General features: G+C 33.9%; 1 protein-coding gene across 13 annotated transcripts in view; it reads right to left on the bottom strand.

Moving 5' to 3' along the window:
- CCDC57 (coiled-coil domain containing 57) overlaps positions 1 to 23318 on the bottom strand; it is a 290352-nt gene that overhangs the window by 132112 nt on the left and 134922 nt on the right. For all 13 annotated transcript variants that reach the window (XM_074224817.1, XM_074224825.1, XM_074224822.1 and 10 more), the window contains 3 exons: positions 19139 to 19361; positions 11082 to 11182; positions 492 to 689 (listed from right to left, as the gene is read on the bottom strand). In XM_074224817.1, coding sequence (XP_074080918.1) covers positions 492 to 689; positions 11082 to 11182; positions 19139 to 19361 — 522 coding nt within the window. The remainder of the gene's footprint in view (positions 1 to 491; positions 690 to 11081; positions 11183 to 19138; positions 19362 to 23318) is intronic.

The following is a 23318-nucleotide window of genomic DNA, read 5'->3' as shown; positions in this document are numbered from 1 at the left end:
ACATGTAGACATCTAAACAAAGAAAGAAGATTGGAGAAGAGTGATTTTCACCTGAAATGCTTACAAGAGGGAAGAATACACATACACAAAGAGTTGGCTACAGAAATACATTTCATTCAACAAGAAAATAGGGAGAAGGGAAAATGGAAAATTAGGAGGGTAGATTAAGAGATTTGATCCTTATTCACTAAGGATACAAAATATCCTTCCTATAAAAATATTTGTAGGAAAGAAGAAAGGGAGAGGAAGGAGAGAAGTGCTCCTGGGCTTGGAAAGAGCGGGCAGTACAGGAGAGAAGTCCTGCAGAGAAAAATATAGTCAAAGGATTTGTCAAGGCATAATACTTTTGCAAGAAAATTCTGTAAAAAAAAATTTATAGGGAGAAAGTGGAGGAGATTCCAGTGAGTAGATATACTAATTCCAATAGGAGATAATTAATATCTTATGAAAAGATTGCAGAGACTGACAAAACATAACTTTAACCTACTCACCTCTTTTTCATGTGTCAAAGACTCAGGGACTTGTTGATTTTTGTTAGAAGTTTTCCTTGCCTCCTTCTTGGTTGCACTGAAATGCATCTTGAGCTGGGTTACTTGTTCCTGTAATCCTGCAATTTCTAAATGTACTTGATCAAGTTGATTGGAAAGCTGGCCCTGGAACTCATCCATGTCAAATGGTTTCTGTTGCACCTAGGATTACATATAAGAAAAACACAAATAAAGAAGTTTTCCCAGTTCAGAAAGGATAAGGAAAATATGGTATAACATGAATTAAATCTTAATCTTAAAAGGAATAACTTTAGATTTCATAAATTTGATTAGAAGAGAGTTTAAAATTTCTAATCCAATCCCTTCATTTAACAGATGAAGGAACCTTTGAGAGGTTAAGGGATCTGCTGCTCATGGTGACACAGTAAGCAGCATCTAGGATTTGAACCTAGGTTTTCTAACTTCAAATCTATCTGCACTATATCATAAGAAAGAAAATCAGTGGCAAGTAACCAACAGAGAAAAAGAAGGTGGTGGAGAAAGAGGGATAGGACATGTGGGGAAGGGATCAAGGTGGCACATACAAAGAGCAACCACTGGAAATGGACATAGAATTCTTTCTTTTAGCTTTTTGTTCTATAAAATATGATTTAAAAAAGTCATTAGTACTAAATTTGTCCATATAATAAGTTTCTATGATATCTGTGAGGATTAACAACTGTTCCTCTTTAGACATATGCATCTCATATAAGTACACAACAATTTTGCAAACAAAAAAATTACACACCAAAATCCCCTCCCAATAATCAACCATTACATAAATGACTTTTAATTCAATTGACCATGCATAGCCCTCATTTATATTCTATTTTTCACATCTTGATAATTCTATATGAATGCTACACTTAAAAAGCAGAAGCTCATGTGTATGCATGAACTAGTTTGTATTTTTGTAAATATTCATCCACTTCACTCAGGCTGTCAAATTTATTGGCATAAAGTAGGGAAAAATAGGTCTGAATTATCTCTTTAATTTCCTCCTCATTTTTGATACTGGTAATTTGATATTCTTTTTTAAAAAATCAGATTAACCAAAGGTTTATCTATTTAATTTTTCATAAAACCAACTCTTAGCTTTATGAATCAGATCAATGATTCTCTTGCTTTCAATTTTATTTTATTTTTTTAATTTTTGAAATTTTTTTTGTTTTTTGAATTTTATAATTTTCCCTCCAATCTTGCTTCCCTCCCCTCTATCCACAGAAGGCAGTCTCTGATAGTCTTTACATTGTTTCCATGCTATATATACATTGATCAAAATTGAATGTGGTGAGAGACAATTCATATCCTTAAGGAAAAAATAAAATATAAGAGATAGAAAAATTACATAACAAGGTACCTTTTAAAATTAAAGGTCATAGTCTTTGGCCTTTGTTTAAACTCCACAATTCTTTCTTTGGATATAGGTGGTATTCTCTATCATAGATACTTTAAAATTGTCCCTGATTGTTGCACTGATGAAATGAGCAAGTCCATGAAGGTTGATCAACACCCCTATGTTGCTGCTATGGTGTACAATGGTGAACACTTCTGGTTCTGCTCATCTCACTCAGCATCAGTTCAAGGAAATCCTTCCAGGTTTCTCTGAAATCCTATCCCTCCTGATTTCTAATAGAATAGTGTTCCACAACATACATATACTACAATTTGTTAAGCCATTCCCCAATTGAAGGACATTCACTTAATTTCCAATTCTTTGCCATCATAAACAGGGCTGCTATGAATATTTTTGTACAAGTGATGCTTTTACCCTTTTTTCATGATCTCTTTGGGGTACAGATTCAGTAGTGGTATTGCTGGATCAAAAGGTATGCACATTTTTATTGACCTTTGGGCATAATTCCAAATTGCTCTCCAGAAAGGTTGGATGAGTTCACAGCTCCACCAACAATGCATTAGTGTCCCATATTTCCCACATCCCTTCCAACACTGATCGTTGTCCTTTTTTGGTCATATTGGCCAGTCTGAGAGGTGTGAGGTGGAACCTCAAAGAAGCTTTAATTTGCATTTCTTTAATCAGTAATGATTTAGAGCAATTTTTTCTATGACCATGGATTGCTTTGATCTCATCTGTAAATTGCCTCTGCATATCCTTTGACTATTTGTCAATTGGGGAATGGCTTTTTTCTTTTTATAAATTTGACTCAGTTCTCTGAGTCCTTTGTCAGAAATACTGCTTGTAAAAACTGTTTCCCAATTTACTACATTTCTTTTGATATTAGTTATGGTGGTTTTGTTTATGTAATCAAAATTATTCAGCTTGTTTTTAATGATTTTCTCCATCTCTCTTCTTTGGTCATAAACTGCTTCCCTTTCCATAGATCTGACAGGTAAACTATTCCTTGATCTCCTAGTTTGCTTATATTTTCTTTTATATCTAAATTTTTATTTTTATTTTTGATTTTTTTATCTTATTGTGGTATAGGGTGTGAGATGTTGGTCTAATCCAAGTTTCTGCCATAATAACTTCCAAATTTCCTAACAGTTTTTTATTGAAGAGAGAGTTTTTAATCCCAGAAGCTGGATTCTATTTTTTTTTCAAACATCAGATTACTATAATCATTTCCTGCTATCTCTTGCACATAGCCTATCCACGAATCCACCACTCTGTTTCTTAGCCAATACCAGACAGTTTTGATAACTGGTGTTTTTTAATATAATTTTAGATCTGGTAGGGCTAAGTCACCTTCTTTTCTACTTTTTCATTAAATCCATGGAAATTCTTGATTTTTAAATTTCTCCATATGAATTTACTTACAATTTTTTCTAACTCATTAAAGTAATTTTTGATTGGTAGGGCATTAAATAAGTAGTTTAATTTAGGTAGAATTGTCATTTTTATTATATTAGCTCAGCCTATCCATGAGCAGCTGATATTTGCCAAGTTATTTAAATCTGATTTTATTTGTGTGAGAAGTGTTTTGTAGTTGTGTTCATAGTTTATGAGTCTGCCTTGGCAGACAAGTATTTTATATTGTCTGAAGTTACTTTGGGAGTTCCCTTTCTATTTTTTCTGCTGTATCTTTCTGGTAATATATATATATATATATATATATATATGCTGAATATATATATATATATGCTGAAAATATATGAGGGTTTATTTTATATCCTGAGACTTTGCTGAAGTTTCTAATTGTTTTTAGTAGTTTTTTTTTAGGTTTTTGCAAGGCAAATGGGGTTAAGAGGCTTGCCCAAGACCACACAGCTAGGTAATTATTAAGTGTCTGAGACCGGATTTGAACCCAGGTACTCCTGACTCCAAGGCCGGTGCTTTATCCACTATGCCACCTAGCCACCCCCATTTGTTCTTTTTTTTTTTTTTAAAGCATTTTCTTCTTTATTTGAGAATTCTGAATTGGCTATGATAATCCTTGTAGGTTTTATCCTGGGATTTTTTTCCTGGAGGTATACTGTGTATTCTGTCTAGGGCTATTTTGTTTTCTTGATCTAGTATATTTGGACAATTTTCCCTGATAATTTTCTGAACAATATTTTCCAGATTCTTTTTTTGATCTAGGCTTTCTAGTAGACCAATAATTTGTAAATTATATCTTACTGAATCTATTTTCTAGTTGTTCTTTCTAAAGGTACTTTTACATTTTCTTCAATTTTTTCAGTCTTTTGATTTTGTTTGATGGAATCTTGGTGTCTCATAGATTCATTAATTTCTATTTGTTCAAGTCTAATTTTTAGGGTTTTATTTTCTTCAATTAGTTTTGTGTTTCCTTTTCCACTTGGTTAATTTTACTTTTTGCTGAGATGTATTCCCTTTCCACTTGGTTGATTTGAGTTTTAGATGAGTTGCACTCCTTTTCCAGTTGGTTAATTTTATTTTTTGAAGAGTCACATTCTTTTTCCATTTGTATACTTTTTGGATACTTTTAAAGATATTGATTTCTTTGGTCAACTTTTCATAATTTTCATGCAAGGATCTCATTTCTTTTTTTCCATTTTTCTTTTTCCTCTCTTCTTTGGTTTTTAAATTCTTTTTAAAGCTCTTCTATGAGGTTTTAGATTTGACTCCAATTCAAAGATTCCTTTGAGACTTACCACAGGTATTTTGTCACTGCCTCTTCTTTTGAAGTGGCATTTTTATCATTTCTAACTACATATGGGTTAGCAGCACTTTTCATTTTTTTGCTCACTTTGATTGTTGAGCTATATTCCTAGAGAATAGTGATGAGCTTTTTGTGCAAGGGCTGGCGTTTGATCCATGACTTATTGCTAGCCAAAATGTTTCCTTATGTAACCCAATTGTAACCCAAGCATTGTCTACAGAGAGATTTGCTTCTTTCTTTATGTCCAGGTTCTGCCTGTGTAGTGGTTTATTCCCAACTCAGTCCTGTCTTTTGCCGCAGTATTCCCAGGGTTCAGACTCTGTCTGAGGTTGGGACCCTCCCTGCTGGTTTGCTAGCTAGCTACTGGTACCTGGACTGCTCTGTGGCTAAAAGCCTCCTGCTGGTTTTCCTACTCTCTTGCCTAGCTGGGCTTTGCTTCCCCTTTTCTCCCAAAGAGACAGCCTTTCACTAAAAATCCTCCTCAAAGTCTACAGTTGAAAAATGGTTTTGATCTTTCTTTTTTGGGTGGGACCGGAGATTAAATGTCTGTGTAGAGGCTTCTGTTATCACTGTGTAGGGAAAAGCTCCGGGTGCATGCTAGAGCTTCATGCTGCCTTCTTGGCTCTGTCCCAGAAGTGATTATACTTAAGTTTTGCTAGCAAATTATTCTTGGTTGTAAGCCCATAACTATTGTTTTTTGAAATGTGGTAGTTCTCTACTCCCTTATAGACATGGGTGTTTAATTGAATGTGATTCTAACTGTGGTTTCTCAATACTTCATTTTTTTTTTTCTTTCTGGCTATTTGTAATATTTTTCATTTGACCTGGGAGCTACAGGTAATGATGTTTCTGGGAGTTTTCTTTTGGGAGATTCTTTCAGGAAGTGACCAGTAGATTAATCCTCTGGTTCTAAGAGATCTGGGCAAATTTTTTTAGTATTTATTGAAACATGATATCAAAACTCTCTTTTTAAAAAAAACTATAGCATTCAGGAAGTCCAATGATTCCTGAATGTCTTCTCTTCAATTTGTTTTCCCAGTCAGTTATTTTTTTTAGGTTTTTGCAAGGCAATGGGGTTAAGTGGTTTGCCCAAGGCTACACAGCTAGGTAATTATTAAGTGTCTGAGGCTGAATTTGAACTCAGGTACTCCTGACTCCAGGGCTGGTACACTATCCACTGCACCACCTAGCCACCCTGTCCCAGTCAGTTATTTTTGCTATGAGATACTTTATATTTAATTTTATATCTTTAGACTTTTGACTTCGTTTTCAAAATTTTTATTTTTTGGAGTCATTGTCTTCCCTTTCTCATTTTCAGGGAGTTTTTTTGTGGGAAATTTGTATTTTTTTGTCAAGCTAATTTTTTTCTTTCCAATTCTTTCTTCTATAGTTCTTTTCCCCGCTCTAATGGCTTCATTTCATTGATTTAAAAAATCATTTTAAACTACTCTTTTTAAACTCTTGCTTCATTTCTTCCAGCAATTTTAGCTGAATTTTTTTTCCCAAGCTACATTCTTCACTGAGGTTCTACTTATTTTTCTGAGTCATTCTCTTCTGTTTGTGTCTTGAGTATCTATGTAATCATAACAATTTTTTATGGTGGCATTTTTTTCTGTTCATCCTTCCAGCCTCTTTCCCAATTTTATACTTGATATTAGCTAGGGCTGGGTTTTATACTCCTCCAGAGAGAAGAATTTGGCTCTTTCTTGGGATAATGAGTGTTGTGTTATTCCTGGATGTCAGGGATAGTTCAGGCTGGGGATCTGAAAGCTTTCAATGCTCCCAAAGTGGTCTAACCTAGGGTAAAGTCTGATTGTTGCCCTTCTATAGACTTCAGACTGGGTTAGAATCTGTAACCAAAAATCTGTTCTGTTCCTGGAATCTAAGTGACACAACTGATGCTTAATTCTGATTTTGCTCCTCTCTAAGAGTCGGGAGGTTGGGTCTTTGAATCTGGCCTCAGACAACTGACACTAGCTATGTGATCTTTAGCAAGTCAGTTAATTATGATTGCCTCTCCTTCAGGGCATCTCCAGTTATCCTGATTCCTATCTGGCCAATGGATCCAGATGGCTCTGGAGGAAAAATTGAGGTTGGTGACTTAGCATTGCACCTCCTCATTCAAATCCAATTCATGTACTTGCCATGACAACACATCTCTAATGTCATGGTATTCCTCAAGAATGAAGGACAAAATCTCCCAGAGCCCAGAGTTCCTCCTTTTCTTGGATTGACACCCCTAGGCACAGGCATCTTCTTCAATCTACCCTGGATCACAAATACTCAGGACTGGGTATAAAATTTCCTTATTGGCACCTGTTCCTGTCACTGTACCCTAGTAGGGGTCTGGCGGGTGGTGCCCCTGTATGGGTATGGACCTGATGTACAGTCTTTCCCTTAAACGGAATGTTTCTATACTGACTAGAGTTAGAAAAATGACTCGTTATTTTTTAATTTCCACATCAGGACTCAGTCCAGAGCATTTTCTAAATCTGGAAGAATTTTGGGAGAGAGTTCACTGAACTAATTCCTGTTACTCTGCCATTTTACCTGTACCCACTGCATGATGTCTTGCAAGCATGAAGATAGCTGAGTGCCAGATGTGTAGCTATAATGATCACTGCACTTATATTCTCAGGAAAACTTGTAGTGGAGGGGAGAAGAGGTAAGGACCACTTGAAGACCTTTCCTGCTCAAAAATCAATTCAATTTTGCTTTCATTTCTTTGGTAGAAGTTTACTAGGTTTGAGTGTATGCCCCAAAGTATTATAGAAGCACCTATCATTTTCTAAGGACTGATAAAAGTAATTAGAGGTATGAACTATATAAAAATACTGGTTTGCCTTGAAAATTATCATTGTCTTTGGAAAGACCCTGCAAGAACCCAAAGAAAGATTTAATAAAATATTGAACTAGTGAGAAAATGTTGCTTGAAACTGTCAGTTTACACATGCCAATCTTTCAGAGCCTCTCTCAGAATGTAAATTACATAGTTATCATTAAAAAGTACAAACACTGCTGCAGAAAAGATGTAAGTACTCCTGAATTGGTTACATTCACAGAATCTTTGAGACAGGATTTGGGAGTTTTCATCACATTAAGAATTATGCTGCTAAACTACCAAAAAAACCTCACTCATTCATTTATGACTGAAGAAATTCAGAAACAGAAGAATAAGAAGTACAAAACTGTCTCAAAACCTATAAAACCACTTGGCTTTCAATTGATGTAAACAAGCCTATCATCCTGTATATAGATGCAAAGCTGGAGGACTTAGGAGAGTTCAACACAAAGGGAGTGTTGATCATCAGAGATCAACTGTATTAATTAGCAGGGGTTTTACTGATGGTAATATTTGCTGCTCCATTCCCAAGCTGGAGTTTTTGGCCTGAAGTAAATTCTGAGACTATTTGTATGGAGTAAAATTCCAAGTGTAGGTTGATAATAATGTTGATAATAATTTTGATGAGTGCCAGGTTGGATGCTACATGTTAAAGGTGAGCAGCAATGTTACATGGCTATGACTTCACCATATGCTTTATGTACCAGGGAAGACTAATGTGGATAAAAATTTTCTCACCCAAAGCTCATGTGATGATGAAGCTATAATTTTAAAAGAAAGTTGTGAAAATTATCAGTGATATAAAAGGAATTGGGTTATAGTCAAGTTAAAGAGGATCTGGGGTCTTGGGACTTTCACCAGACATTATGCCAGAACTATAAAGAATTTTTATTTCACTGAACCAATGATCTTTCCTTCAGTTATCTTTTGATGACTGGGAGTAAGCAGATATTTGATGAAGAACCAAGAGAAAGAATATAAGCCAAGAAATGAAGAAATAATTCTAAAGGACCAAGTTCCAATTACCTGAAGACATTATCAAGACAATGGAAGAAGTAGGAGTTGTGTAATGCTATGATAAATTCCACAAATGATACCACTAGGCACTAAATAGAACATATCATCCTATGGTCATGAAAGCATGGAATGACCTTGTAATATTGGTCAAAAGAGGACTTTAAAATTATTAAGCAATAGATTTTACTTACACAAAATGACAGTAGATATCATTAAAGTAGTGTGAAATTCATGCTAATGTTTGCAAGAAAAAGTATCGGCAACTTGTACAATGATTAGGAACAGAAAACTTTTGTAATTTGTCTGTTTTGACCTTCTCTCTGACAAGAGAGAGTGAGAACATATCATATCTTAACAGGTCACTAGATATGCAAAAGCATAGCCAATCAGGAATCAGAAAGCATCTACCTTTGCTAAAATATTATAGGAGAAGTAGTTATCAGCATATAGATTCCCTGCCAAGATCTCAGTCTGACCAAGGCAGAGTTGGAAAATAAGTTATCAGAGGAAATATCAGCTTTGGCAAGGATCAAGAAATTTAGAATTATACTTTACCTTCCACAAGAAGACCCACAACCTGGGTATTACAGTAGCACACTGCTGAGCATGTTAGAGACAAAAATCTCATTGGAATCAATAGCTGGTATTTGTAGTTCATGAATGCAATTCTAGTATTAACAATCCTATATTATAATTTATTTGATTATGTTTGGGAAAGAAGGAAGGAGGAAAGGAGGAATTTTGCTTTTGAAAAGAAAATGCTGATTTTAAAATGCATTAGAATGATAATCTTTCCTGTAGTGTTATGGAAACAAGGAAATTTCAAATTAATATTTCCATGTGTGCCTAATTGTTTTTCATTGCTCCTGTTGGACATATTAACCTCACCAGTGGTGACCACTAGGGTAAACAGATTATAATAAAGCTGAGGAAAAGCATGAATCATATTCTGGAGTAAAATGGGAAGCATAAGTACTCAGAATCACTGTCTCATGTATAAGGTGGATGAGATGGAGAGAAGAGTTGAAAATAAAAGTAAGATTAGCAACTTGGGAAGTCAAATACAGAACACATAAGGCAAAGTCTGGGCAGGATACAAATTTATAGCATCACAACCAATAAAATGAACTGTGTGCTGAATGTTTCTAAAAAGTTATTTTCTAAATAACTGTTAAACTACTACTGTAAAATTGGAAAAGATAAAGAAATGGAAGAATCTGATATTACTCAACCAACCTTCAGCAAAGTCATTTAACTAATTTGGTCTCATTTTCCTTCTTATAGGTATATATATATGTCACAGAGAAATTATGAAGACTGTTATATATATGGTGCTTTTAAGATGATCAAATGAAAGGTCCACAGGATTATTACTTATTGCACTATGCTAAATTAGTGAATTCCTAAAAAAAAAGAATTTTTTAGGGATGAAAGGGATAAAGATAAACTATTAGACTTATTAGACCATTATTTACCTCACTATCATTCAAACTATATTGGTCAGAACCAAAAGTTTTGAAGCTTTTCTGCACTATATGATAAAAGAGAATATTAAACTTATAAGTATTAGAAGATTTAAAATTGGAAAAATTTTAAAATGTCATTTGGTATAACATCCATTTTATAAATCAGGAAACTAAAGTCCATTCAAAGGGTGGAAAATCTAAGGAACAGAGTAGAGGCAACCCATTTTAACTTCCTATTTGCTCTACTGTTCTTTGCTCTAGCTCTACTCTTTTCTATCATGCTGAATTTTAATAGTTTAGAAACTCCTTTTTCACTGAAGATAAGTGGAATAGAAATTCAATCTTATTGTGTATTTCCTATAATGAAGCATGGCATAGAGGATAGAGAGCAGGTCTTGATACCAAGTCCTTCTTCTGACACATTGTTTTTGTGATCTTTTGATAAATCATTTAATCTCTCAGTACTTTAGCCAACTCTCTAAAATTATAAGTTACAGAGAAAGAGTATTGGTATAAGAAGTTTCTTCATCTGAGATTCTCTATATCAGTGAAATCACAGATCCAGTCTTCATTTCTTCTCCCTTTAAAATATTAAAATGCTTAACTGAACTTAACTGGGTGTATTAGGACCAACATTTTATGATTTGGGAGATAGGCTCAAAAAAGAAAAATAATTTGATTATTACCAATCATTGCAAATAGAAGAACTCAGTGTTCTTCACTCAAAACAATTTTATTTATCTAGCTATTTAAAATTCATTTCTACTAATGTTTCTGTCCCTGATGCAGAGAATTTTCTGAAAAAAAAATGTCATGTAAGGATAACATTTATTTTGCTTGGTTAAAGCCTTAGCCTGACTCTGGCTTTTAGGGAAAAGAACTTCCTAATATCTAAACAACTGGTTGGTAAGTTAGAGAAATGAAAAAAGGAATACTTTGTTCATGTATGAAGGGGAAGGGCAAAGTGTGACTGTTTTACATTGAAACTGACTTCTTTCCGGTCTGGAATTGAAAAGATAGAATTTTAAAGAAAGAAACATTTCCAAGAAAAAAACCAAAAACAGCTTTAATGTCCAAGCCAAGAAAAAACTTTCCAACTCTAAACAGACACTCAACAATCCTGAGCTTCAATAGAGTGGGGTCTTACCTTTTGTTTGAGCTGTATTACCATGGAATCCAAGAGAACTGCTTTGGCTTGCAGTTTCTTCAAAGCCATTCCAATGGAAACTTTATCAGTCAGCAAGGAACCTAATGTCAAGATTATTAAATGCAATAAGAGGACAAGTGTTAGTAAGAACCTTAGGTTTTAGGGGACACCCACACATGGATCTTTTGGTTTCTTGTGTAAAATAAAGAACAACAGACATGAACGAAACTGAGTGACTCCCTTAAGAAGAATTATCTAAATCATCCATGTCAGTTAGCTGTCCACTCTTCTCTTTAAAGTATTTTAGAGGCAGTTACTTATACTCCCTTTTATTCCATTCTTATTCCATTCTTTAATCTTCCTAAAAGTTAAATTCATTACAAGACTTTAGGTCCACAGAATGTTAAAGATACACTACATGGCAGGGAATAATCTTTGCTCAAATATAGCAGGATTCTTTTTAGATACTACTGAATATCTGGTATAGTATGTTCCAGGTCATAATTATTGTCAAAATGGAGATTTAACCAGGAGACTCTATCAAAGATGGATAATGATAATCTAAAAAGAGATGTAGAGAGGTTTCAGTAAGAATATAAAATATCTGATGCAGTTCTTTTGCTTTAAATTTCTGCTTTAGATTTCATATTTAAGGTTCATGGATATAACTTGTACTTATACACACAAATATAAAAAATAGACGCTATTTACAAACAAAAGTACCTTTAAAAGTTTCATCAAGAAAGTTTATTAAAATTAATATTTTACCTGTATATCTTTTTTCTATTTCTATTTTCTCTCTCTTTCTTAAATCTAGAGAAGATTCCCTGGCCCTAGGTTACATTTCCTTCCCCTATCATTTACAGCCCAGTCTTAAGTTCACCTTCTCTGAGACAAAAGTTAGATTGCCTTTTACTTGTTCCAAATAGTCTTCCTATCTAATTATGTTCAAAATATTTGATATTTTGTATGCATACTCACTGCTGTTTGTCCATTTAAGTTTTCATTGATGGGCCATGACCTGCATTGTTGAAGGAAATACCTTCATCAGTGAGATCACAGATCTATGGGATACTTTGCTAAAGATGAATCTCTATCTAGTATGACATAGTTCCCTTGAATCAATCAATAAACATTTAAGTGCTGACTATGTGCGAGGAACTATGCTAGATACTGAAGATTCAAAAGTCAAATGCAACAACTCTGATCCAAGGTAGGGCTTAGATTTTGTCAGTGGAATAAAATGTACATAAATATCTATACATACATATTAAAAAACCACACATACAAACAAGATATGGTAATTGTAATCCATTCCATATATGTTAGTCTAATTATTTTCTTAAAACCCTACAAGACAACTAGGTGGGGAAACTAGGTGGCACAGTGGATAGAGCACACTGGCCCTGGAGTCAGGAGGACCTGAGTTCAAATCTGGTCTCAGACCTTGGGCCAGTTGCTTAACCCCATTGCCTTAAAAAAATAAAAATTTAAAAAAATTAAAAAAAAACCTAAGGAAGTTAGCCTTAAGATTTGATTTGGTTCAAGGGAATCACATAATTTCCTTTGGTTATATGGCCATTTCTTTTTAGATTATCATAATCCATCTGGTCATATGATAGCTACTTAAATGGACTCAGAGGTGAAGGGAACCAATTCTGTCCTACAGGAGTGCCATATCATTGAGTATTATTTTAATGTTATGGCTTCATTTTAATTGTTGAATGACCTATGAGAGTCTTGTTTTGTTCTAAAATTTGACCTCAACTACCAAAAGTCCATTCTGAGTCAGATTCAACCTACAATATTAGTGAAAAGTTTGGACACAGGTGGAGTCTATGTGAGGAGCAGCAAGAAAGCCGTTTTGGTTGAGAAGGGAAGAAATATTTGATGAGGTTGTAAAAGGAAGTTACACCCAGTTTGTAAAGGCTCTTAAATACCAAGAGTTTGTTTTTATCTCAGAGGTAATGAGAAACCACTTAAGTTTATTGAGAAGGGAAGTAATATGCTCAGAACTGTACTCCAGGAAAATCACTTTGACAATTCTATGAATTCTATGTATGGATTGAAGAAGGAATTAATCTGAGGCAAAGATATTAATTAGGAAGTTGTTGCAATAACCCAGGAGAAAGGGGTATGAAGAAATGAGTTTTGTTTCAGATATAATGAACATGAAGTTTAAAATGGAAACAAGAGCTGCTATTCTCCAGAGCCCCACTGAGCCCAACAATGTTACAAACATTTTGAAAGTTAAATGTGAAATGACTGAAAAGCAACCAATGAATTATATTTACTTAAATGAATCATATTTACTGAAAACCTGCTATAAGCTCCCTCTATTAAATGATTACTTTGATACCTTATAAAAGGATAGAGAAAATTTTGGATTTACAAGATTATAGATCCAGAACTGGTCACCTCTCTCGAATACCTAGGCCTCCTTATCAAATATCACCTATTATGCCCAGCCACGTCATTTCCTGCCTTCACTTTTACATATGTATTCCTGAACAAAGGTGGAGAGAATCACACAACCATTCTAACTGGGTCCACTACAAATTTATATTATACAACCTTAACTGAGCCCTCTTTGCATCTAGGTAATCCTTCTAAAGCAGCCTTATCAACTCACTACCCCACTCTCCACAGTAGTTTTTCTAAACCTTTTTATCTCTACTCAAACCTCCCATAGCTTCCCTTTCCCCACACTCTAAGTTGGGAATCTTGCTTCATATTTTACAGAAAAAATTGAATCCATTGGCCAGGAGTTTCCTCTATATTCTCTCTTCTCTTCTCTTCTCTTCTCTTCTCTTCTCTTCTCTTCTCTTCTCTCTCTCCCCCTCCTCATTTCCTACTGCCTACAAACATGCCCATGTCTGTCCATCCTGAAAAAATCCTCACTTGATCCTTCTATCCCCACAAGCATCCTATAACTCTTCTATTCCTTATTAGCTAAATTTTGAAAAGGTTGTTTAAAAAGGTGCCTCTATTTTCCTTCTCACTATTATTAATCTTTTATAATTTGACTGATTTTTATCATTCCTCTCAAACTGCTCTTTTCAAAGATATAAATGATCTTAGTTGCCAAATTCAATGTCCTTTTCCCAATCCTTCTTCTTCTTGACCCCTCTATATCCTCTTACACTACTGATCAGTCTCTCCTACTTGACACCTTTCTCTCTCTCTTGGGTTTTTTTTAATGGTTCTTGGGGGGGGGGGGCTTTACTTTATTTTTTCCTCAATACATGCAAAAGTAGTTTTCAACATTCATTCATTTTCAAGCTTATGAATTCCACATTTTTCTGCCACCCCCCCATGGCCACAGACAATCTGTTAAAAGTTGTAAATGTACAATTGTGTTTAACATATTTCTATATTATTCATGTTCTGAGAGAGGAATTAGAACTAAGGGGGGAGGGAAATCATGAGAAAGAAAAAAAATTTTAAAGTGAACATTATGTTTTTTTGCTTAATATCCAGACTCTATAGTTTGCTTTTTCCCCTCTGGATGTGGATGCCATTTTCCATGTTTTCTCTTACTCACAGAACTGCTGAGAGAAGTTACATCCAACATAGTTGATCCATCTCACAATGTTGCTGTCAATGTGTACAATTTTCTCCTGGTTCTGCTTGCTTCACTCAGCCTTAGCTCATGCAAATTTTCCCAGGCTTTTCTAAATTCCTGACACTCATGATTTCATATAGAACAGTAGTATTCTATGACATTTATATACTATAGTTTGTTCAGCCATTCCCCAGTTGATGGGCATCTCCTCAATTTCCTATTCTTTGCTACTACAAAAAGAGCTGCAATAAATAGTTTTTTACATGTGGGTCTTTCCCCCTTTTTGAGATCTCCCTTGGATACAGACTTAATGGTGGTATTGATAGGATATGATAGGGTATGATCATTTTTATTGTTCTTTGGGCATAATTCCAAATTGCTCTCTAGAGTGACTGAAATCATTTCACAACTCTACCAACAATACATTAATGTCCCAATCCTCCCAATCCTCTTCAACACCTCAGAGTTGTTTTAATTTGTATTTTTCTAATCAATAATGATTTTTTCATGACTATAACTTTAATTTCTTTTTCTGAAAACTATCTGCTCATATCCTTTGAACAAATTCAATTAGAGAATGACCTTTATTCTTATAAATTTGACTCAATTCTCTATATATTTTTAAATTGAGTTCTTTATCAGAAATGCTAGCTATAAAAATTGTTTTCCAGCTTTCTGCATTTCTTCTAATTCTAGATGCCTTGGTTTTGTTTATGTAAAACCTTTTAAATTTAATGTAGTTAAAATCATCCATTTTGCAAATTATAATGTTCTCTATCTCTTGTTTGACCATAAACATCGTCTCTCTCCATAGATCTGGAAGATAGACTTTGTTCTATTAATTGTCCTATGGTATTACCCTTTATGTCTAAATCCTATACCCATTTTGACTGTTTCTTTTGTTACCTAATCTGTTCCACTGATTTCTTAGCCAGTACCAGGCAGTTTTGATGACTGCTACTTTATAATATAGTTTTAGATCTGGTAATGGCTAAGTCATCTTCCTTTATATTTTTTTTTCATTAATTCCCCCAATATTCTTGACCTTTTGAATGACCAAATGAATTTTGTTACTATTTTTTCTAGCTCTATAGAATAGGTTTTTGATATTTTGATTGGTATGGCAATGACTAAGTAATTTAATTTAAGTAGAACTGTCATTTTTATTATATTAGCCTGGCCTAACTATGAGTAACTGACATTTTTTCAAGTTTTTAGATTAGACTTTATTTGTGTGAAAAGTGTTTTGTAATTGTATTCATAGAGCTTTTGAGTTTGTCTTGGCAGATGGATTTCCAAATATTTTATGTTGTTTACGGTTATTTTAAATGAATTTCTCTATCTCTTATTATTGGGCTTTGTTGGTCATATAGAAATGCTGATGATTTATGTGGATTTATTTTATTTCATGCTACTTTGCTAAATTTTTAATTACTTCAAGTAGTTTTTAGTTGATTTTTAGGGTTCTCTAAAATATACCATATCATCTACAAAGCATTTTATTTCCTCATTGTCTATTCTAATTCCTTCAATTTCTTTTTCTTTTCTTACTGCTAAAGCTAATATTTCTAATACAATATCAAATAATATTGGTGATAATGGGAAATCCTATTTCACCCTTGATTTTACTGAAAATGCTCCTAGTTTATCCCCATTAAATTTAATGCTTGCTGATACTTTTATATAGATATTAATCATTTTGAGGAAAAATTCCATTTATTCCTCTTCTCTTTGGTGTTTTTAATAGGAATAGGTACTGCATTTTGTCAAAGATTTTTTCAGTATAAATTGAGATAATCATAATTTATGTCAATTTTGTTATTGATACAGTTAATTATGCTGAATGTTTTCCTAATATTGAAGCATCCCTGCATACCTGGCATAAATCCTACCTGATCATGATGTATTATCCTTAGTTAATAACTTGCTATAATCTTTTTGCTAAAATTTTATTAAAAATTTTTGCATCTATATTCATTAGGGAAATTGGGATATATTTTTCTTTGTTTTGACTTCCTTGTTTAGATATCAATAACATATTATTGTCATAAAAGGAATTTGGCAGATCTTCACCAATTTTTTTCAAATAATTTATATAGAACTGGAATTCATTGCTTTTTAAATGTTTGGTAGAATTCACTCATAAATCCATTTGGAGGTGTTTTCCTTAGGGAGTTTTTGAAATTTTCAATTTCTTTTTCTGAAAATGGGATTACTTCAGAATTTTATTTCCTCTTCTATTAATCTGAGTAACTTATATTTTTGTAAATATTCATTCATTCACTTAAATTGTCAATTTGTTGACAGTTAGGCAAAATAGCCCTAATTATTTAATTTCTTCCTCATTGGTGATAAGTTTACCCTTTTAGTTTTTGATACCGGCAGTTTGGTTTTCTTCTTTTTGAAATCAGATTAACCAAAGGATTAATAACACTAGCTATTAGTTTTATTTACTAGCTTATTTATTAATTCAATATTCATTTATCAACTCAATTTTATTAATTTCTTCTTTGATTTTCAGAATTTCTAATTTGGTATTTAACAGGCGATTTTTAATTTTTTTTTTTTGTAGCCTGCTGGTAGGTCTGTGTGCCTCAAATCCTACTCCAATCCATTTTCCTTTCAGCCACTAAAGTAGTTTTTCTAAAGCACAAATCCACCATATCACCTTCCTCATCACTAGAGTTTCCTATTGTCTTCAGGAGCAAATACAAACTGTCTGTCCTATTTAGTGTTCAAAGCCCTTCATCATTTAGCTCCCTCTTTCCAGTATTCTTATATCTTACTCCTCAACACTTACTCTGATTCAGTAACACTGGCCTCCTGATTGTTCTGCAACATTCCATCTCTTGACTTCAGGCATTCTTTCTGACTATAACCCATGCCTGGAACATTCTCCTTCCTCCATTTCAACTACTAACCTCCCTTCCTTCCAATTAAAATCCCACCTTCTACAAGGAACTTTTCCCAATTCCTCTTAATCTAAGTGCCTTCCTTCTATTAAATATTTTCTACTAATCCTGTTTATGGCTTGCTTTGTTTGTATTTATTTGTATGTTGTTTCCCCCATGACATAAGTTCCATGAGGACAGGAGATGTGTTTTTGCCCCTTTTTGTATCTCCAGTGCTTAGCATAGTATCCAGTACATTTATAAATGTTTACTGATTGACTGATCAAGTACTGGTCTATTGGCAGCTAGGTGGTGCAGTGGACAGAGCATTGCCCTTGGATTCAGGAGGACCAGAGTTGAAATATGACCTCAGACAACTGACCCTAACTAGCTGTGTGACCCTGGGGAAGTCATTTAACCCTGATTGCCTCACATCCAGAGTTATCTCCAGTCATGCTGATTCATATCTGGCCACTGGACCCAGATGGCTCTGAAGGAGAAAGTAAGGCTGGTGACTTAGCATAGTATCCCCTTCACTCAAATCCAATTCATGTGTATCATGCCATCACCTCCCTGATGTAATGGGCTTCTTTGAGAATGAAGGCCAAAAACATTATAGGTCTCATAAAACTGAGACTTAGGTAGGCTAAAATGATTTGCCTAAAGTCACATGGAAAGCCAATAGAGACAAAATTTGAACACAGATCCCTACCCGGGCTCTAAAGTCAATGCTCTTTCCTCTGTACACACCACTTCCTTTATTCCTAAAATTTATGCTAGTGAAATGCAAACTCTGGTCAGTTTTACCAAGATGGAAAGGCTTCATTCACATACAACTTTTGTGACAGAATACAACTGTCTGATCATCAGTTTAATAAATACAGCATTACCACCCAGAAGAAGGGTTGTAACCAGGTGATGAATGCTTTTAGCTGAAGGAAGTCAACTACAAAAACAAAACTTCATCTATGGTAATCCTATTAGCTTTGGATACAGACCAGAAAGGAGCACAGTTCTGACCATCTGTAAACTTAATTCAATCATTAGCACCTAACAGCCAATCTAGTACTAACAATGAATGAATGAGTCCAAGGACTCAATATATTTATGTTGACATTTTTGCTAAAAATGAAATGAAACATGAAAGAAACATATATGACTGGAAAGGAGTGAGCTGGTCATGTAGTGAGAATGAGAGAGAAGACATAGACAGATTTACACTAGCATCCCTAAACTTACTACCCTCACTAAAGGAAATTTTCCAGCACATTTGGTAGTTCCTCTCTGGATGTTTATAGAAAGTCACAGAAAACACACACACACACATATACATACAAATATACATACATACCTTCACAAGTACACATGAACACAAACTACACAAGTCAAATTTTGAAGGTACTGCTTAATATGATGCAGTTCAATACTGTGAGATCACTGTAAGTCAAACTCTAATTCCTTTTTGCAAAATGAATAGATAATTTTAGTGTACCCATCCTTTTTATTATTTATTTCCACCTATTTTTTTACTACTCAAAACATATGCTCTAGAAATGAAACAGCCTGAATGCCCTTGCCTTGGAATTATTTTTTTAACTTGCCAGAAATTATTGTGTCTGATGCAGCCTCTGGATCACTGGATACTACATTTGTGGTCTTCTTTCCAGTGCTGGTAAAAGATGGGACTTGGTCATTTAAAGCCTCCATTTCCTTCCTCATATGTGCAATTGCAGTACGTAAGTTTGTATTTTGTTCCTGCAGCTTCTGAATCTCACTGGATGGAAAACCTTTACTTCCATTTATTCTGTGATCTGTTAGGAATGCCTGTGGAATGAATAAACAAGTTTATATAATGAACTCCTCTGTATCCTGTAAAATATGAAGTTTTTTTTCCTCCTATAAGTTTCTTTAAAAAAAATTATCTAGCTTAACTAAGGAAAAATAAATCACACAATTAAATGGACTTATAAGTTCCTGATAAAATGAGAATCATATATGTAAACTCTAAAGTGCTACATAAATGTAATATAAAAAAATTTAAAATTTTAATCACCAATTGGTTTGTACAAGTTAGGAGATATCTAGTTGCCCCTTCCTAATCTTTTTTTACTTCGGCTGAGATTGTTGTTAAATATTCAATCCAGATCTAAGGTGGATCTGAGTTGTCACAGCTTCCAGCTGTGGTGGGAAGTTCAATTGCACCTAGAATCTTATTTCCAAAAGTGACTCCTGAGTTCAACCCTCCAGGTCATGTTGTACCACCATACCATAACTATTCTTAGCTGCTATGGATACTGCTTTGATACCTGATCCTCTTTATAAATAGGATAAAGTCCTTATCTAAGATCGAAAGAATCTTCCCTTAAACTACAGAGTATCAAGAATTGACCTTAAAGTTACATCTTTCAGGATGAGGAGAAACTATATACAGTATCAGCACTGCTGTATGATGATCAACTGTGAATGATTTAACTATTCTCAGCAATACAAAAATCTAAGACAATAGTGAAAGACTTATGATGGAAATGCTCCAGAGAAAGAAGTGATGAGAGTCTGAATGCACAAATCTGAGCTTATCATTCTTCTATTCAGTAAACCCCAGAAGTTCTATATTTCCTCTAGGATAAAAGAAAGATTCTTATGTTAAGTTTTTAAATCTTTTACAACCTAGCTTTTCACCTTCTGCCTTTCCTTTGCTCTGGTCCAGTCAAACTAACCTCTGTTTCTCACACATAGCTATTTCTTATGTTTATGCATGTTTTAGTTCTCTTCATTTGCTCCCTCCTACTTCTGCCTTATAGAATTCCTTCTCTATCTTTGAAACTTAGCTCATGAACTATCTGAACCAGGAAGTCCTTCCAGATCCCGTCAATGACTCATTTCCCTACCTCCACCTCTTACCTTACTTCCAAAAAAGAATAAACCTCTAATCTTAATTTCTGGTCATCTTGGTCTCTCCCAGAACTTGACTGTTTTTAAACTCAATCAACTAGTATATTGAGTATATAAAGAATCTACTACAGTCAGGATGTGTGTTCAACTTTGAGGGCATAAAACAAGAGACAAGACAAGAAAGGAAAAAAATTGATGAAGAAAAGAGGACTTTAGTGAATAGTCATGCCTCTCTTTTTTTGATTATGTTCAGATAAGGTTTTAGGACCAAAGACTTTAACCAAAGATCTGTATTAATATTAAACAATAAACACTTAAAAGTAGAATGGGGAGAAGGCTTAGTCTGTTTCTACTGGATTAAAAAAATTATATACTATGACTAGAGTGGAATCAATTACATTAAGGACAAAAAATCATGATTCTATCAACATATGTAGAAAAAGTTCGCAATAAAATGCAACATTCACTTATTCAATTATATTTATTAAGTGTCTAAGAAAGGCCAAGCACTGTACAAGTCTCTCGGAATACAAAAACAAAAATCAAACAATTCTTTCATTTACATTTTAGAGATATATATATTTTAAAAAACCTAAAATAAAGAACCTTTTCCATTCATATAAAAGAATTCTAAACCTGGACATGAGAACTTAAAAAAAAAATTGATAACTTTTGATACAATTGGTTTCCCTTGAAATTCTATAAATTTTATATATAAATGCAAAACATCATTCTGAGAAAGCATCTATGAAGCTTTACAAAACTACTGGTAGGGTCCATGACACAAAAAATGATCAAGAATCCCTAGTCTTAGAGCTAGTATTATAGCACTAGAAAAACACTGGAAGCTTTCTTTAATTAGATCAAGGATGTCTATTTTTTATGCCAGGCTCATTAACCTCAAATAAACATATAATATCCAAATGCAGACTGAACCAGAATAAAGTATAATTGGTAAATGTTTAATAAAATAAATAAAAATATAACACAGATAAGGTTAATTTGAGATTTTTAAAGGCCCATAGAAATTCATGTCCAAATGAGTTTTATACTACAGGTTTGTACTATTATGTGATATTACTAAATGATAAAGTGGGAAGTCTTGTTTGAACCAATGCAGAGTGAGGTGAACAGAACCAGGAGAATAATCACACACAGTAACAGCACAATTGTAAATAATCAACTGTGAAAGACTTAGATATTCTGAGCAAAACAATAATCACAATTCCCAAGGATTTGTGATGGAAAAACACCATCCACTTCCAAATAGAGAATTGATAGTTCTGCACTATCTGCACTATGAGTCCAGATTGAAGCATGTTTTCTTCTTCTTTTTTCTTGCTATTTTTTTTGCAACATGGTTAATGTATAAATGTTTTTTTTTTTGACTGAACATTGTATAATGGGTATCTTATTTCTTGCCCTCTCAATGACTGAGGGAAGTGGTAGAGGGAGAAAGAGAATTTGAAAGTAAAAATAAAAAAAATTCCAAAGGAAAAAAGTATGGCTTCTGGTACAAAACACAATCTTAGAGATGTTTCTCCTTAAAGATTTAAAAGAGATAGATTTGTTGACAATTATCTAACTAAAAATATCAAGTAAGGCATACAGATCATTATTCAAGAAATATTAAGAGACAAAGTGTTGTTTTTTAAAGACAGTCCTCTGTACTTAAGCAGCATATAATAAAGGAGAAAGACAAGACACCAGAGGAAGTTGAAATGGGAGAAGAAGAGGGAAAAGAGGAGACCAGGTACTCAGCCTAGAGCATGAAGGAAAAATCCAAAGAGTCCAAATGCAGTATAGGCAGGAAATGGAGAGGCATATGCTCTTGAAAAATGTTCAATAGACAATTTAAATTGAAGAAAGATTTCCTCCAGATTTTGAGCAGATGACACAATGCTGTTTGTATTAAGCCATAGAAGATTGCAAATGCTCTCAAACATGATCAAGGGTTGTTTCAGAGTTTGACCTTCTACACAGGAAACATAAGGGAGTGAAAACTGCATATTTTCCAGACTCTTTCTGAAGGGCAGAATACAGAGTTGATCCTTATGAATCTTTAACCCAGACAAACATTGCAGATAAAAAAAAAATAACAAATTTGTAAAGGAGTAGAGTTGGGGAGCTGTACAATGTTTTTAATGTTCTTGTTCTATCTAAAATAAAATCTCATCTTTAAGCAACAATATTCTTGTAGTTTTATTATATGGCTCTGCCACCTGGAATACTGAAGTATCCAAAAAACTTGTACATCAGGTCATCCATAAGGTAAATGTTAAGTATGCATAATCCATTTTATATGATCCATGATAAATTAAACAATTGCCATAAAAGATGGTCCCGAGAAAGGGATATGACCAGAGAAAGGAGGTAGCCTGGTCATGTAGTGAAAGCAAAATATAACCAACGGACAGTCCATGTGCTTTAATATACACTCAGTATCAAGAGATCTAGAGGAAGGATCCAAGTATGTGAATGCATGATGTATATAAAGACACAAAAGAGTTGAACAAGATTAAGAAGGTTTTACTCATTATATTTTGGTAGAAGCACATTAAAAATTTCCTTTTCTTTTCCTCTAAAAATATTAAGAAATATATCTCTGGTACATATGTATTTTTCCAGTCTACCGAATTCCTCTCAAGTGTCTGAGTAATAACATTTGTCAGGGCCAATGGTTCACCTGAACTTGGTAACTTGAACTCATCAAGGGTACCTAGTTATTATCTGTCAACTTCTCTTGGATATCAACCTCCTATTAGCTCTTTTTCCAGTCTTTTATCCTTTCTTGTCATTTATGGAGGAAAAAACTCAAAAAGCTAAATAAGAGTTAGAAGAATTATTTGATAGAATATTTAATAGAATTCTCTTGTAAATCCATCTGGT

This window comes from Macrotis lagotis, chromosome 2 (assembly GCF_037893015.1).
Source record: "Macrotis lagotis isolate mMagLag1 chromosome 2, bilby.v1.9.chrom.fasta, whole genome shotgun sequence".
Classification (NCBI taxonomy): Eukaryota; Metazoa; Chordata; class Mammalia; order Peramelemorphia; family Peramelidae; genus Macrotis; species Macrotis lagotis.
The sequence above is the reverse complement of the archived record's forward strand: the minus strand, read 5'-3'. Positions and strand labels throughout refer to the sequence as shown.